This window comes from Poeciliopsis prolifica, unplaced genomic scaffold (assembly GCF_027474105.1).
Source record: "Poeciliopsis prolifica strain line A6 unplaced genomic scaffold, Auburn_PproV2 SCAFFOLD012, whole genome shotgun sequence".
Taxonomy (NCBI): Eukaryota; Metazoa; Chordata; class Actinopteri; order Cyprinodontiformes; family Poeciliidae; genus Poeciliopsis; species Poeciliopsis prolifica.
Genome location: NW_026562387.1, coordinates 5,710,403 through 5,724,156, shown reverse-complemented (window position 1 = coordinate 5,724,156; position 13,754 = coordinate 5,710,403). Strand labels below are relative to the sequence as shown.

General features: G+C 40.5%; 1 protein-coding gene across 1 annotated transcript in view; it reads left to right on the top strand.

The window, feature by feature from the left end:
• LOC129364917 (hemicentin-1-like) overlaps positions 1 to 13,754 on the top strand; it is a 47,362-nt gene that overhangs the window by 10,583 nt on the left and 23,025 nt on the right. The window contains 6 exon segments of the mRNA XM_055037867.1: positions 5,617 to 5,982; positions 8,023 to 8,325; positions 9,748 to 10,008; positions 10,793 to 11,095; positions 11,173 to 11,263; positions 11,265 to 11,428. Of these exon segments, the coding sequence (XP_054893842.1) occupies positions 5,617 to 5,982; positions 8,023 to 8,325; positions 9,748 to 10,008; positions 10,793 to 11,095; positions 11,173 to 11,263; positions 11,265 to 11,428 (1,488 nt within the window).

Genomic DNA, 13,754 nt, shown 5'->3' with positions numbered 1-13,754 from the left:
CCATAAATACATCAGGGACAAAGCCTCAACAGACAATGTGCTCAGTGAATGTCTCAGACAACAGGGAACGGAGGTTGAGGTGCCAGAGATACCATCATGGGAGGACAAGCCCCTACATGGGATGTACCACCAGCAAATAACCCAAGTGGCTGATATCAGTAAATCCTACCAATGGCTGGAAAAAGCTGGACTCAAGGACAGCACAGAGGCCCTCATCCTGGTCACCCAGGAACAGGTCCTAAACACCAGAGCAATAGAGGCCCAGATCTACCACACCAGACAAGACCCAAGGTGTAGGTTGTGCAAGGAGGCCCCTGAGACAGTCCAGCACATCACAGCAGGGTGCAAGATACTGGCAGGGAAAGCGTACATGGAGCGACATAACCAAGTGGCAGGCATTGTGTACAGAAACATCTGTGCAGAATATGGACTGGAAACCCGAGATCAAAGTGGGAAACACCCCCAAAGGTGGTAGAGAACACCAGAGCTAAGATCCTGTGGGACTTCCAGATCCAGACAGACAAAATGGTAATGGCGAACCAACCAGACATTGTCGTAGTGGATAAAAATCAGAGGAAAGCCGTTGTGGTAGATGTAGCAATACCAAGTGATTGCAACATCAGGAAAAAGGAGCACGAGAAACTGGAGAAATACCAGGGCCTCAGGGAAGAACTGGAGAGGGCCTGGAAGGTGAAGACCACAGTGGTGCCTGTGGTCATCGGGGCCCTCGGGGCAGTAACCCCCAAACTGGAGCAGTGGCTACAACAGATCCCAGGAACAACATCAGACATCTCAGTCCAGAAATGTGCAGTCCTTGGCACAGCCAAGATACTGCGCAGAACCCTCAAGCTCCCAGGCCTCTGGTAGAGGACCCGAGCTCAGAGGATAAGAACCACCCGCGGTGGGTGAGAAGGGAATTTTTATATATATATATATATATATATATAATATATATATATATTAATATATATATATATATATATATATATATATATATATCATATCTATATCTCTTTTCTCTCTTTAGATTATATAGTTTTAGCCACTTATTACCCAACATTTTATTTAAAAGTTATGAGTCATTTACTTATTCAAACACATATAAAAATGAAACATGTTAAACCCACAGTCTCTTATCCTTTGCCATGTGAGATTTTAATGTAGAATGTAAGTTAATTTAAGTTCAAATTTACTTAGTCTGAGTAAACATCTTATCAGAGATTAATGAATTACTTTAAGTTTGTTGATCCTAATGCTGAGGTGTGAAGTCAGCGAGCAGCCCTCTTCTCATTTTAAGCCTAAGTGAGATATGAGGCGTTGAAAATTTTGGTTTAACACAATATGTCAAACAAGCAACACACACTCAAGGACACACACTGGACCTGGTTATCAGTAAGGGTGTGAATATTTCCAATGTCTCTGTAACTGATGTCGCCCTGTCGGATCACTTCGCTGTTATCTTTGAAGGTTCTTTATTCTTTGACCCACTTGGACAAACAGCTACTGTCACAAAACGTTCTTTCACAGAAAACACAGCAGAAACATTTAATCAAATCTACTCTTCCTCCTCACCCTTAAGCTGTAATGATGTAGATAAGTTGGTAGATGATTTTCAGTCTAAAGTTTCATATATCATTGATTCTATTGCTCCAATTAAAGTAAAGGTTTTGACTGGTAGAAAGAAATCTCCATTGAGAAATGCACAAACAGTTCGATCTGCAAGACAACTCTGTCTCAGAGCAGAACCAAAATGGCGTAAAACTCAACTTCACGTTCATCACGACATCTACAAAGAAAAACTACGTAACTATCACTTAACACTAAAACATGCAAGGGAGGCTTTCTTTGCAGATGTCATAAACAAAAACATCAACAATGCTGGAACTTTATTTGCAACAGTTGACAGGCTCACAAACCCTCCTGTGACGTTACCACCTGAACTCCAATCTAATGTTGTCTGTAACAAGTTTTCCAGCTTCTTTTCAGAGAAAATTCAAAAAATCAAAGGATTAATTTGCACGTCAACTCCAAAGCCAGAACCACTGCTGTACCAAAACAAAACAAATACAGAAAAAATGACCCATTTTCAACTACTTAATTATAAAACCCTAGAAAAATTATAAGTCAATTAAGTTCAAGCTCCTGCTGTCTGGATGTCCTTCCCACACATTTCTTTAAGAAAGTCCTGCCTGTTATTGCTACTGATCTGATCCAAATCGTAAACTCATCGCTTACATCAGGTGTTTTCCCCAGGCCTTGAAAACAGCAGTCATCAAACCACTGTTAAAAAAGAACAACCTGGACAAATCACTATTGCAGAATTACAGGCCAATCTCAAACCTCCCATTCATCAGCAAAGTTATTGAAAAAACTGTGTGTAAACAATTAAATAGTTTCCTCATGATGACCAACTGCTTTGACTCTTTCCAATCTGGTTTTCGTGCTCACCACAGCACAGAGACTGCCCTCGTAAAAGTATTCAATGATATCCATATAAATACGGACTGTGGGAGAACCACGGTACTGGTTCTGTTGGACCTCAGTGCAGCTTTTGACACTGTCGACCATGACGTATTACTGAATCGACTTGAAAGTTGGGTCGGACTCTCCGGTTCGGTGCTCGACTGGCTTGAATCCTACATAAAGAACAGGGATTTATTTGTTTCAATTGAAAACTTCTTATCAAAGAGGTCAAAGGTCACATGTGGGGTACCCCAAGGTTCAATCTTAGGTCCCCTCTTATTTAATATTTATATTCTCCCACTAGCTCAGGTCATAACAGGAAATAATTAGCTACCACAACTATGCGGATGACACACAGCTCTACATTACGATGTCACCAGGTGACCTTTGACCCCATCCAATCATTGAATAAATGTTTGAACAGATAAATGTGTGGATGTGCCAAAACTTTCTCCAGCTGAACAAAAACAAAACTGAAGTCATTATTTTTGGACCTAAAGAGGAACGATCTAAAGTCAATGCACAGCTTCAGTTATTACAACTAAAAACTAGCGATCAGGCCCGAAACCTGGGAGTAGTGATGGACTCGGACTTGAACATCCAGAGCCACATAAAGACAATTACAAAGTCAGCCTTCTATCACCTGAAGAACATCTCCAGGATTAGAGGACTAATGTCTCAGCCAGATCTAGAGAAACTCATTCATGTGTTTATCTTTAGTCGCATTGATTATTGTAACAGCATCTTCACAGGCCTGTCCAACAAATCAATCAAACAGCTGCAGCTGATCCAGAACGCTGCTGCTCGCGTTCTCACTAAAACCAGGAAGATAGAGCACATAACACCAGTTTTAAAGTCCCTCCACTGGCTCCCTGTAGCTCAAAGAATATATTTTAAATTACTGTTGTTAGTTTATAAATCACTGAACGGTTTAGCACCACAATACATCAAAGATCTGCTGTTGTTGTATCAACCTTCCAGACCTCTCAGGTCTTCTGGTTCTGGTCTGCTCTGCATCCCCAGAACCAGAACCAAGAGAGGAGAAGCAGCTTTCAGCATCTATGCACCAAAACTTTGGAACAAACTTCCAGAAAACTGTAAAACAACAGAAACCCTGACTTCTTTTAAATCGCAATTAAAAACACATCTGTTTAGAATTGTTTTTGAAATGTAATATGTAACAAAGAATAAGAATGTTCAATACACTCCAGCCTCATGACACGAGGAAGTCTGGAGTCAAACACCCAGTGGCCCCCAAACACGAAGCCCAGTAGTGCCCCAATAGTGTGTCTCTCATCTCCAACAACAACGAATCCCTTCATAATCTCTAATTCTCCCTCCTTCTCTGGTGCTGAATCTGCTCCAGTGGTTGAAGTTTGTGTGGTTAACATATCAGCCCTGTTGACAAATGTTTTGTGTCTACTTTGGCGTCCTTTAGTGTTTGCTCTCACAGTTCTTCTGGACCCGCTCCACCACGTATCCCCCCTGATCTACTGAAGTGACAAAATTTATACTCAAATGAGAATGGAGGGGTGGGTCAAGGAGGACTGAGAGATTTCAGCCCAATGTCCTTCAAGAAAATCAACCAGTGTTGAACATGTGTAGGTCAATACTGACACTGTCCATTCATGTCTGGACATATTTCTGAATATCAACAGAAAAGCACATCATGTGGAGTTATTTGATCTAAATCATCTTTGAAGAATGACACTAACATTAAAATTAAACAGTGACTTCCTCTTTCATGTTGACAGACTCCACTTGTTAATCAGTAACGAGGTTGTATTTCAAAATAATAGTTGTGAAATTTGGCTAAATTATTTGATGTATTCTTCAAAATAATCTTTATTAATATAAAGTCTTTTTCTCCTGACATTTATTGCTATATAAGTTCTGTTGCTCTTGACAGCCAGTAGTTACCGTAGCAACTAGTAACAGTAGGCTCGTCCCCTTTTGCCATCTTTAACTCTGGTATGTATTAAGATCAGCTCTGTGCTTTCTTTACAGTACTATATTTAACATGTATGTTAGACTAATTTAATATTATGCAGTGTTTAATGTTTTAATGATTTGTATATATTTTTGCTGTTTCATAATTAATATTTCACATTTAAGCTATCTCTGAGTTTACAACTGTTAACTGATGTCAACTGTTTATTAGGAACAATTGCTCTGTAGTTTGTTTGGGGTTATTTATTGTATTTTTATTTAATGTATAGGGCCTGGACTGATGTTAACCACCAGCTTGATCTTCTCTCTTGTTATCTCTGCTTCAACTTTTGATAAAAGGTAACATGTCAGTTCTCAGTCGTGTGTTAGTTTTTAATATAAAGTGTGTGTAATCTCCATCTAGTAAAATTACATATCTTCATTTATAGAGAAGAAAAGATTAGCTATGTAGATGTTTAATGTAAATTTATTTTAAATACCACTACACTATGACAGTCAGCCTGTTCCTTTTTATTGTCCTTAACTTTGTGGCACAAACTGCTGGTCTGATGTCTGACTTTTACATATGATAAACATTCAACCAGCTTGAATGTGTGTTGTGAAGTCAACCTACGACGAACAGAGAAAGGTTACATATCCATCACATTTACTTTGAATCATAGAAAGTGGTGGTCTGACCTGCTGTTGATCCACTAAAATCCATTCAGTTTTTTATCTAAACTGGTTCTGATTTAGCTGCAGGTTTCTTTTGGTAAGTTTGTGTTGATTTGATTTATCGTTATGTATGTTTTGACTTTTATTATATTACAGAATCATTTTAATACTATGAAATAATCATGACATATTTTTCAAAATGTTTAAATTCTGCCTTTTAATCAACTGAGTTCTGATTTGATCAAGAGACAGCTTTAAAAATATTAATCTCATCATCAGCTTGTTCCAGTCAGAGAGATGAAGAAGCTCTGTCACCTGTATAACAACATCCTGATAGTCGGCATTTTACTGATTGTCTTCGGTCCTCCAGTGAGTTTGTTTGTTTAGTCCCTTTTATTTGGAGACGTCACATAAATCACTTATAGTCTGAAATATTTTATTCTGATATGGTTGAAAGTATTCAGACGTAACATGAAGCTTCATGTTCGATGGTCAATGTAACAGGATGATATCTCTCCACTTTATTTTTATTATTCATCTATTTTACAGGTGCTTTGGGTGCATCGGGTCTTTGTGGTTATTCGTATTCACCAATTGATTTGGAAGGACTGGCTGGATCTTGTTTGGATGTCCAATGTGAATTTGAGCCCTTTCCAGGATTTAACAGCAGCAAACCCATTTACGCAATATGGATGAAATTTTTTCTGAATTTGACAACAAATCAAGTTTTTTTTAACAGCAGTGGTTCAATTAACACCTATCAAATGGAAATAACTGGAGATTTGACAAGTAACAACTGCAGCACTCGGATTTTTGATTTAACAGCAACTCATACAGATGAGTACATCTTAAGAATTGAGAACGGGGGAATAAAAAAGACATTTTGTGAAAATGTTGTGATGGTAACAGTTGTAGGTAAGAGAGCTTTTCTGTCTTTTCTATGTAACATACACTCACCAGCCACTTTATTAGGTACGCCTTGCTAGTTCTGTCTTGGGAACCCTTTTGCCTTCAGAACTGCCTTTATCCAAGGTAGCATAGATTCAACAAGGTACTGGAAACATTCCTCAGAGAGTGTGGTCCATGTTGACATTGTAGCATCATGCAGTTGCTGTAGATTTGTCGGCTGCACATCTATAATGTGAATCTCCCGTTCCACCACATCTCAAAGGTGATCTATTGGACTGAGATCTGACTGTGGAGGCCATTTGAGTACCGTGCACTGATTGTCGTGTTCAGGAAACCAGTGTGACATGACTCGCGCTTTATGACATGCTGCATTATCCTGCTGGAAGTAGCCATCAGAAAATGTGTACACTGTGGTCATAAAGTTTGCTGTTGTTAGCTGACAGCAGAGGCACACGGTGTGGTTTTCTTCTGCTGTATCGCAGCCGCCTCCAGGTTCGATGTGCGTTCAGATATGCTCTTCTTTAAACCTCTATTGTAACAAAGGGTTCTTTGAGTCACTGTTGCCATTCTATCAACTTGAACCAGTCTGTCCATTCTCCTCTGACCTCTGGCACCAACAACCATGCCACGTTCGATGTCACGTAAATCACCTATGTTCCCCATTCTGATATTCGCTTGGAACTGCGGCAGATCATCTTGGCTATGTCTACATGCCTACAAGCATGTGATTATTAACTGATTGGACTTTTGTGTTAATGAGCAGTTGGACAGGTGAACCTGAAAAAGTGGCCGGTGAGTCTATTTTAGCTTAGTTATGTTGTAAAATGATGAATTTGCAAATGTAACCAGATATCACAAATTAGAAATAAGTGTTAGGGAGATGTTTTTTTCAATGCATTTTCAATTTACTAAGGTTATTTATTTAAATTAAGGTTTGCAGATTATCTTGTTTATTCCCAGAACAAAATTTAGGAGCCGAAGTCATATAAGCATTACAATTTAGAGAATTGTTAATATTGAGTACAGTCTCAGCCAACTGTAATTTACACTATGTCAGCATTGTATTCTTTGACACCCTGGGTGAATCACCTTTCCGGGGAGATCATCCACTACATTCACATAAACACATTAGTCATCCCCAGCACAAAGCTTGGCACCATAATACACTCTCTCTTTTCTGATGATTCCCTAATATTTACTGAAAGGAGCCGTTCCCATATACTTTTTTTATTTACCTTTACTAAAGTTCATCATTGACAATTTACAACAACGTCACTTAATCATTCGAGGCGCCATGATGGTCGTTTGAAGTGAACTTGTTTTCCCAAGTTGCTTTTTCCAGTTTATTCATGGCTTCTTCTTGTTCCAGTCAAGCTAATTTGACTGTAATCGTAACACATCTTCCTCCTTGTACTGGAGCAGCCTTAAAAACGAACAAAAGAGTTTTTAACCACACATGTTAGGCTACAGGACTGTGCAGCACTGTCTCCATGGTTATTGACGGTTAAACGCGTACCTTCTCCATAATGCGATTTTTGACATATTTCTAATCATACTTACTTATAAAGAGTATGAATGTTAGTTTTCTTACCTTGTAAAAAGTGTTCACTGCAAATCCACAGTTACACTGAGGGATGACAGTCATTATGATTGACGGCTGCTGTCCAGCACCGCCGTATCTTTCCTCACTACAAGTTATAAGATAAAGCGGCAAGTTGGCTTTGCTTCCTTGCCTGTTTGTGCAGCCGACCACACAGCATCCTGTGACCATTTTTAAAGTGACATCAACCAAATAGAAGGATATAAGGTTATAGATGTCTATTTTCATCTGGCTTTAAAGGAGCACATTGGTTGTTTTGACTTCTGCCATGGCGGAGTTTGCATCAGTCTGTCTCAAGTAAAGGGTCAATAAAGGAAATGTTTCATGGAATTAAAAGCTTGTTGATGAGTAAAATGGTGTTGTAGTTGTAGGTATAATGTCCAAGTAATCAATACTGTATTTTGTGTTGTGTTTCACTTTATGACATGTCTCGTTTGAAACCACAGAAACTCCTTGGGCTCCCACCATTGCATTTGACAGTACTCTGTATGAGCGTCAGACTATAAATTTATCCTGCGCAGCTTATACTCCCTGTTTAATCTCACCTCCTGAAATCATCTGGAATCTCAACAACTACACTCTCAGAGAAGTATTCGAGAAATACGATGGAACCCTTTTCACTAGAATCAACAAAACCATCAAACTTACACACCACCATGATGGATTAAATATCAGCTGTTCTGCCAGATATCCTGTGAAAGGAGGATTCAAACAGTCACCAGAGTCAGTAAGGACTCTCGATGTTGCATGTAAGTGAGCATATCAGCACAGTATAATTCATGTTTATTCCATTTACTTTATCAATTTACCATAAAACAGGTTGTCATATTTAAAAATAGGCAACGCAACCCTCTTTGTAGCTGGATGTGCACCTTCCATAATCACAGACAGCAGGCCTACAGTATGCATGGGGAGATCATCTCTGTCAGAAACTACTTATAAACGCTATAATTGTCATCTGTATTTTTATCTATCAGTGATGGGTCGGTTGCAAGTATTTCGTGTCTTGAAGTCGGCTCTTCGAAGTGTACAATTGGAGCTGACTCCTCACTGAGAGGCATTCTTAATAATAAGGGAAGGCTACAAAGACAGCAGCTTTTTGAATACTCCACAGGAGATGTTGAGACAGAGTGAGAAAGAGAGAGAGAGAGACATCTCCTGACCTTTTTTCCTTTGGCTGCTGCACCGTCACACTTTAAGTGGCTCGCTCGACTCACAGCACAACTTTATTTTGATTTGCACTGCAGCTTTGTGGCGATCACGTGTGAGATATAATATAATGTTTTGAGAAAATAACACAATATGATAACAGAGCGGGACAGACAGGACAGTCAGTAGACAGTGGTGAAGTTGAGAGTGTGTTGCAAAAACCCACAAATATAGCTGATACCAATAAGCAAAGCAGCATCTGGCTGAAAATTTAAAAAATATTATGTACTAATACATTATTGTTGTGGGTCTGTTCAGTAAATTTGTTTACTGTATTATTTTTTTATTTTGTTTTCATTGAAAGTTTGATTGAATTATTTTTGCGGAAGTCAGATTGTCTGTTGTCATGATAGAACAAATATATAAATTTAAGGAAGTGGGAAGCTTCTTATACAGGGAACACTTAATGCAAAAGGATTTGTCACATAAAACATTCCTTTTTGCCAAGTTATTTTACTATGTGGGGCTGCAGAGGATGACAAATTAAGAGACGTTTGGCAGCTGAAAGAGCCGGCTCATCTTTGTCAGCTTTCCCTTAAAAAAAAAAAAAAAAAAAAGCTAAGTTAATTTTTTATAATGAACTAATTTATACACATTAATTTAAGATTGAACTATGATCTTTTAAAAATTGTGTAATTTTTATGCTTTTTTTCCCATGCAAATTATTCTCTGTTAAAGTAGAAAAGAAAACAGAACTGGGAATATTACTGGTCAACTTAATGACATTTATTTGGGCATGTATTGAATGTTTCATGGTAATTGAAAAAATAAAGAATTTAAGCATCTTTTGTTGATTGAAGGAAAAAAAGCTATACAATATTTCAGATTTTAAAGCACTGCAGTAGCCTTAATGTCTAACCTACATAATATTAATGTTGATTAAAAGATTTTTGAATGTTCTTTCAAGTACATTTTTAGTAACATACCCACACAAAGTAAATGTGTCATCTAATTTTCCTCAGATACTCCTAAAGAAGCCTTTTTAATCGTCAGTCCTTCGAGTTTTGTGACAAAAGGTACCAGGGTGACGCTAAGATGCCTCAGCAAAGAGAATCCTCGCAGGACGGACGTCTATTGGTACCAGACCGGCGAGGAAGATCTCATTATCTTAGAGTTCGAGGATGATAGCAGCTTCATTGCTACTGAACGACACGGCTATGTTTGTGGGGTTGGAAATAATATAGGTTTTGTGCTATCGAACACCACCTGCGTTGACATCATTGGTAATGCATGTTTTTTCAAAAGATCATTGCATTTCTATTCATAATAAACATAAATATATATGTGTGTATAGATCGTGTCTTATCTTGACACTGGTTAGACAGAATGATTACAGTTGTGTCTTAGGAAGGCCACATTGAAAGACATCTCAAAGTCTTTCAATGTGCTGTTTGCTTAGTTGGGGCTCTCAGAACCAGTCAGTATCTGGTGTGACCACTATTTCACTCTCACAGTGCAACATATCTCCGTCACATAGAGTTGATCAGCTTTTTGGTTGTGTCTTGCAGAGTGATGGTCCATTCCTTTAAAATTGGGCCAACATTCAATGGCTGTAAGAAGTTAATGAATATTTTCAGGAACTGAAACATGCTATTGTATGCGCTGATCCAGAGCATCCCAACCTTGTTCAATGGATGACATGTTTAGTGAATAAGCTGGCCAAGCACAAACAGGGGTGTTTTATTGTGGTCTTCCCAAGGCACTTCTGAGCAGTAATCATTCTGTCGAGTCAGGATCTTGATATGCAACACTCTCAAGGCAGGAGGGATTATGTACTGTATTAAAAGGAGAACTGTTCACTGCCACAGATTGAGATGGATGAATCAACAAAGAGAGAAATGATTATACTGAGAATGTTATAGGTCTTTTGATTCAGCTCATGAAAATGGGAGCAACACAAAAGTGTTGTGTTTATTAAACACACAACAATCGTGTTTTCCTACATTTATAAATCTAAGAGACACACATAGAACATCAATTAAATGTGTGTCTAATGTTATGTTTCAGATATTCCTTTGACTCCCACTATTAATATCCCTGTTGGTGATCTGAATGTGGGCCAATCTGTCACTATAACCTGCTCAGCTTCAACTCCGTGTGCACTCTCACCTCCTGAACTCACCTGGAATCTCCAACAAGACTCTATAAGACAAACAGAGGAAACCACAAAGGGAAACTTTACCAGTAAAATCCAGGAGAACATCACTGTGTTGGAGACACATGATGGATACAACATCAAATGTTCTTCCAGACATCCTGCGGCTAGAGAAAGCAACATAGCTGAGACAGAAGTGACTCTCAGTGTTTTATGTAAGTAATGCTGTCAGCAAGTCATGGTTCAGCTGGTTGTGGTCAATAAACCAGTTCATGTGTTTCATTTTGCTTAGATGCTCCTAGAAACACCTCAGCATCCATCAGTCCATCAGGTTTGGTATCAAAAGGTAGCAGGGTGGAGCTGAGCTGCTCCAGCAGAGCCAAAACCCCCCACATTCAGGTGGATAAAGAAGGGCACAGGTGGAGCCATTAAAGTATCTGAGAAGAAGGTTTACAGCTTCATTGCTTCTGAGCGAGGAGATTATTACTGTGAGGTCACAAATAAGCTTGGAAGTGAGAGATCGACAAGCATCTGTGTTGACCTAATAGGTAATGCTTATTGTTTTTTAAACATATCATTACATTTCTATTCATAATAAACATATGCTATATATACATATATATATATATATATATATATATATATATATATATATTATATATATATATATATATATATATATATATATAATATTAATATATATATATATATATCCCTTTGGGGGTGTTTCCCACTTTTATCTCGGGGTTTCCAGTCTATAATCTGAACAGATGTTTCTGTACACTATGCCTGCCACTTGGTTATGTCGTTCCATGTACGCTTTCCCTGCCAGTATCTTGCACCCTGCTGTTATGTGCTGGACTGTCTCAGGGGCCTCCTTGCACAACCTACACCTTGGGTCTTGTCGGGTGTGGTAGATCTGGGCCTCTATTGCTCTGGTGTTTAGGGCCTGTTCCTGGGCGGCCAGGATGAGGGCCTCTGTGCTGTCCTTGAGTCCAGCTTTTTCCAGCCATTGGTAGGATTTACTGATATCAGCCACTTCGGTTATTTGCTGGTGGAACATCCCATGTAGAGGCTTGTCCTCCCATGATGGTATCTCTGGCACCTAACCTGCGTCCCTGTTGTCTGAGACATTCACTGAGCACATTGTCTGTTGAGGCTTTGTCTCTGATGTATCTATGGATCTTAGAGGTTTCGTCCTGGACAGTGGTTCTCACACTCACTAGTTCTCTGCCTCCTTCCTTGCGGCTCGTGTTCAGTCTCAGGGTGCTGGATTTGGGATGGAACCCTCCATGCATGGTTAGTAGTTTTCGAGTCTTAACATCCATGGCCTTTATCTCCTCCTTTGACCAGCTAATTATTTCAGCAGGGTATCTGATTACTGGCAAGCATAGCTGTTTATCTCATGGATTTTGTTCTTGCCATTGAGCTGTTTCTCAGGACTTGCCTTATTCCTTGGCGTTATTTAGCTGTGGCTCCCTTTCTTGTGACCTCATCAAAGGTGCCATTTGCTTGTGGTATTCCCAGCAGTAACTGTCCTCTATGTCTGCTATTGTTCCTTCTGAGAGTGAGGACCCTTCTGTGTGGATGACCTTCCCCCTCTTTGCGAAAATCCGACCACACTTCTCTTGTCCGAATGACATCCAATGTCCGTGATGTATTCCTGGTGGATCTACATTTCTGATCCACCAGGATCCCCCACACCTGACTTTTTGCCTCAGCAACCACCTGAGCCACATGCCACTTCACCCGCCGGTACCTATCATCTGCTTTTGGAGTTCCAGAGGCCAAAAAAGGCCCGATAGGACACCTTCTTCAGCCTTACAGCATCCCTCATCAAAGGTGTCCACCAACGGGTTCGAGGGTTGCCGCTGTGACAGGCACCGACACCTTGCGGCGACAGCTCTGGTGAGCTGCTTCAACAATGGAGGCACGGAACATGGTCCACTCTGACTCAATGTCCTCCACTTCCCCGGGAATGTGTTCGAAGCTCTCCCAGAGATGGAAGTTAAAGCTCCGTGTCACAGGGGATTCCGCCAGACATTCCCAGCAGACCCTCACAACACGTTTGGGCCTGTCAGGTCTGACCGGTATTCTTCCCCACCAGTGGAGCCAACTCACCACCAGGTAGTGGTCAGTGGACAGCTCCGCGCCTTTCTTCACCCGAGTGTCCAAGACATACGGCCGCAGATCCAATGAAACTATGACAAAGTTGATCATCGAACCGCAGCCCAGTGTGTCCTGGTGCCAAGTGCATATATGGACACCCTCTTGCCTGAACATGGTATTAGTCATGGACAATTCATGACGAGTACAGAAGTCCAACAACAGAACACCACTCGAGTTCAGATCAGAGGGAGCACTCCTCCCAACCACGTCCCTCAAGGTCTCACTGTTATTGTCCACGTGCGCGTTGAAGTCCCCCAGCAGAACGAGGGAGTCCCCAGGAGGGCACTCTCCAGTACCCCTTCTAAGGATTCCCAGAAATGTGGGTAATCTGAACTGTTGTTCCGCCCGTAAGCACAAACAACTGTCAGAACTGGTCCCCCCACCTGTAGGCGGAGGGAAGCTACTCTCTCTTCGCCCGGGGTAAACCCCAACATATAGATGCCGAGATAGGGAGCAACAAGTCTGCCCACTCCTGCCCGATACCTCTCACCACGGGCAACTCAAGAGTGGAAGTGCGTCAGCCCCTCTCAAGGAGACTAGTTCCAGAACTAGAGGCATGTGTCAAGGTGCGACCGACTATTTCCAGCCTCTCTGCCTCACAAACTAGCTCCAGCTTCTTACCCACAAGAGAGGTGACATTCCACATCCCATGAGCAAGCTTCTGCAACAGAGGATTGTACCACCAGAACCCCTTCCTCGGCCGCC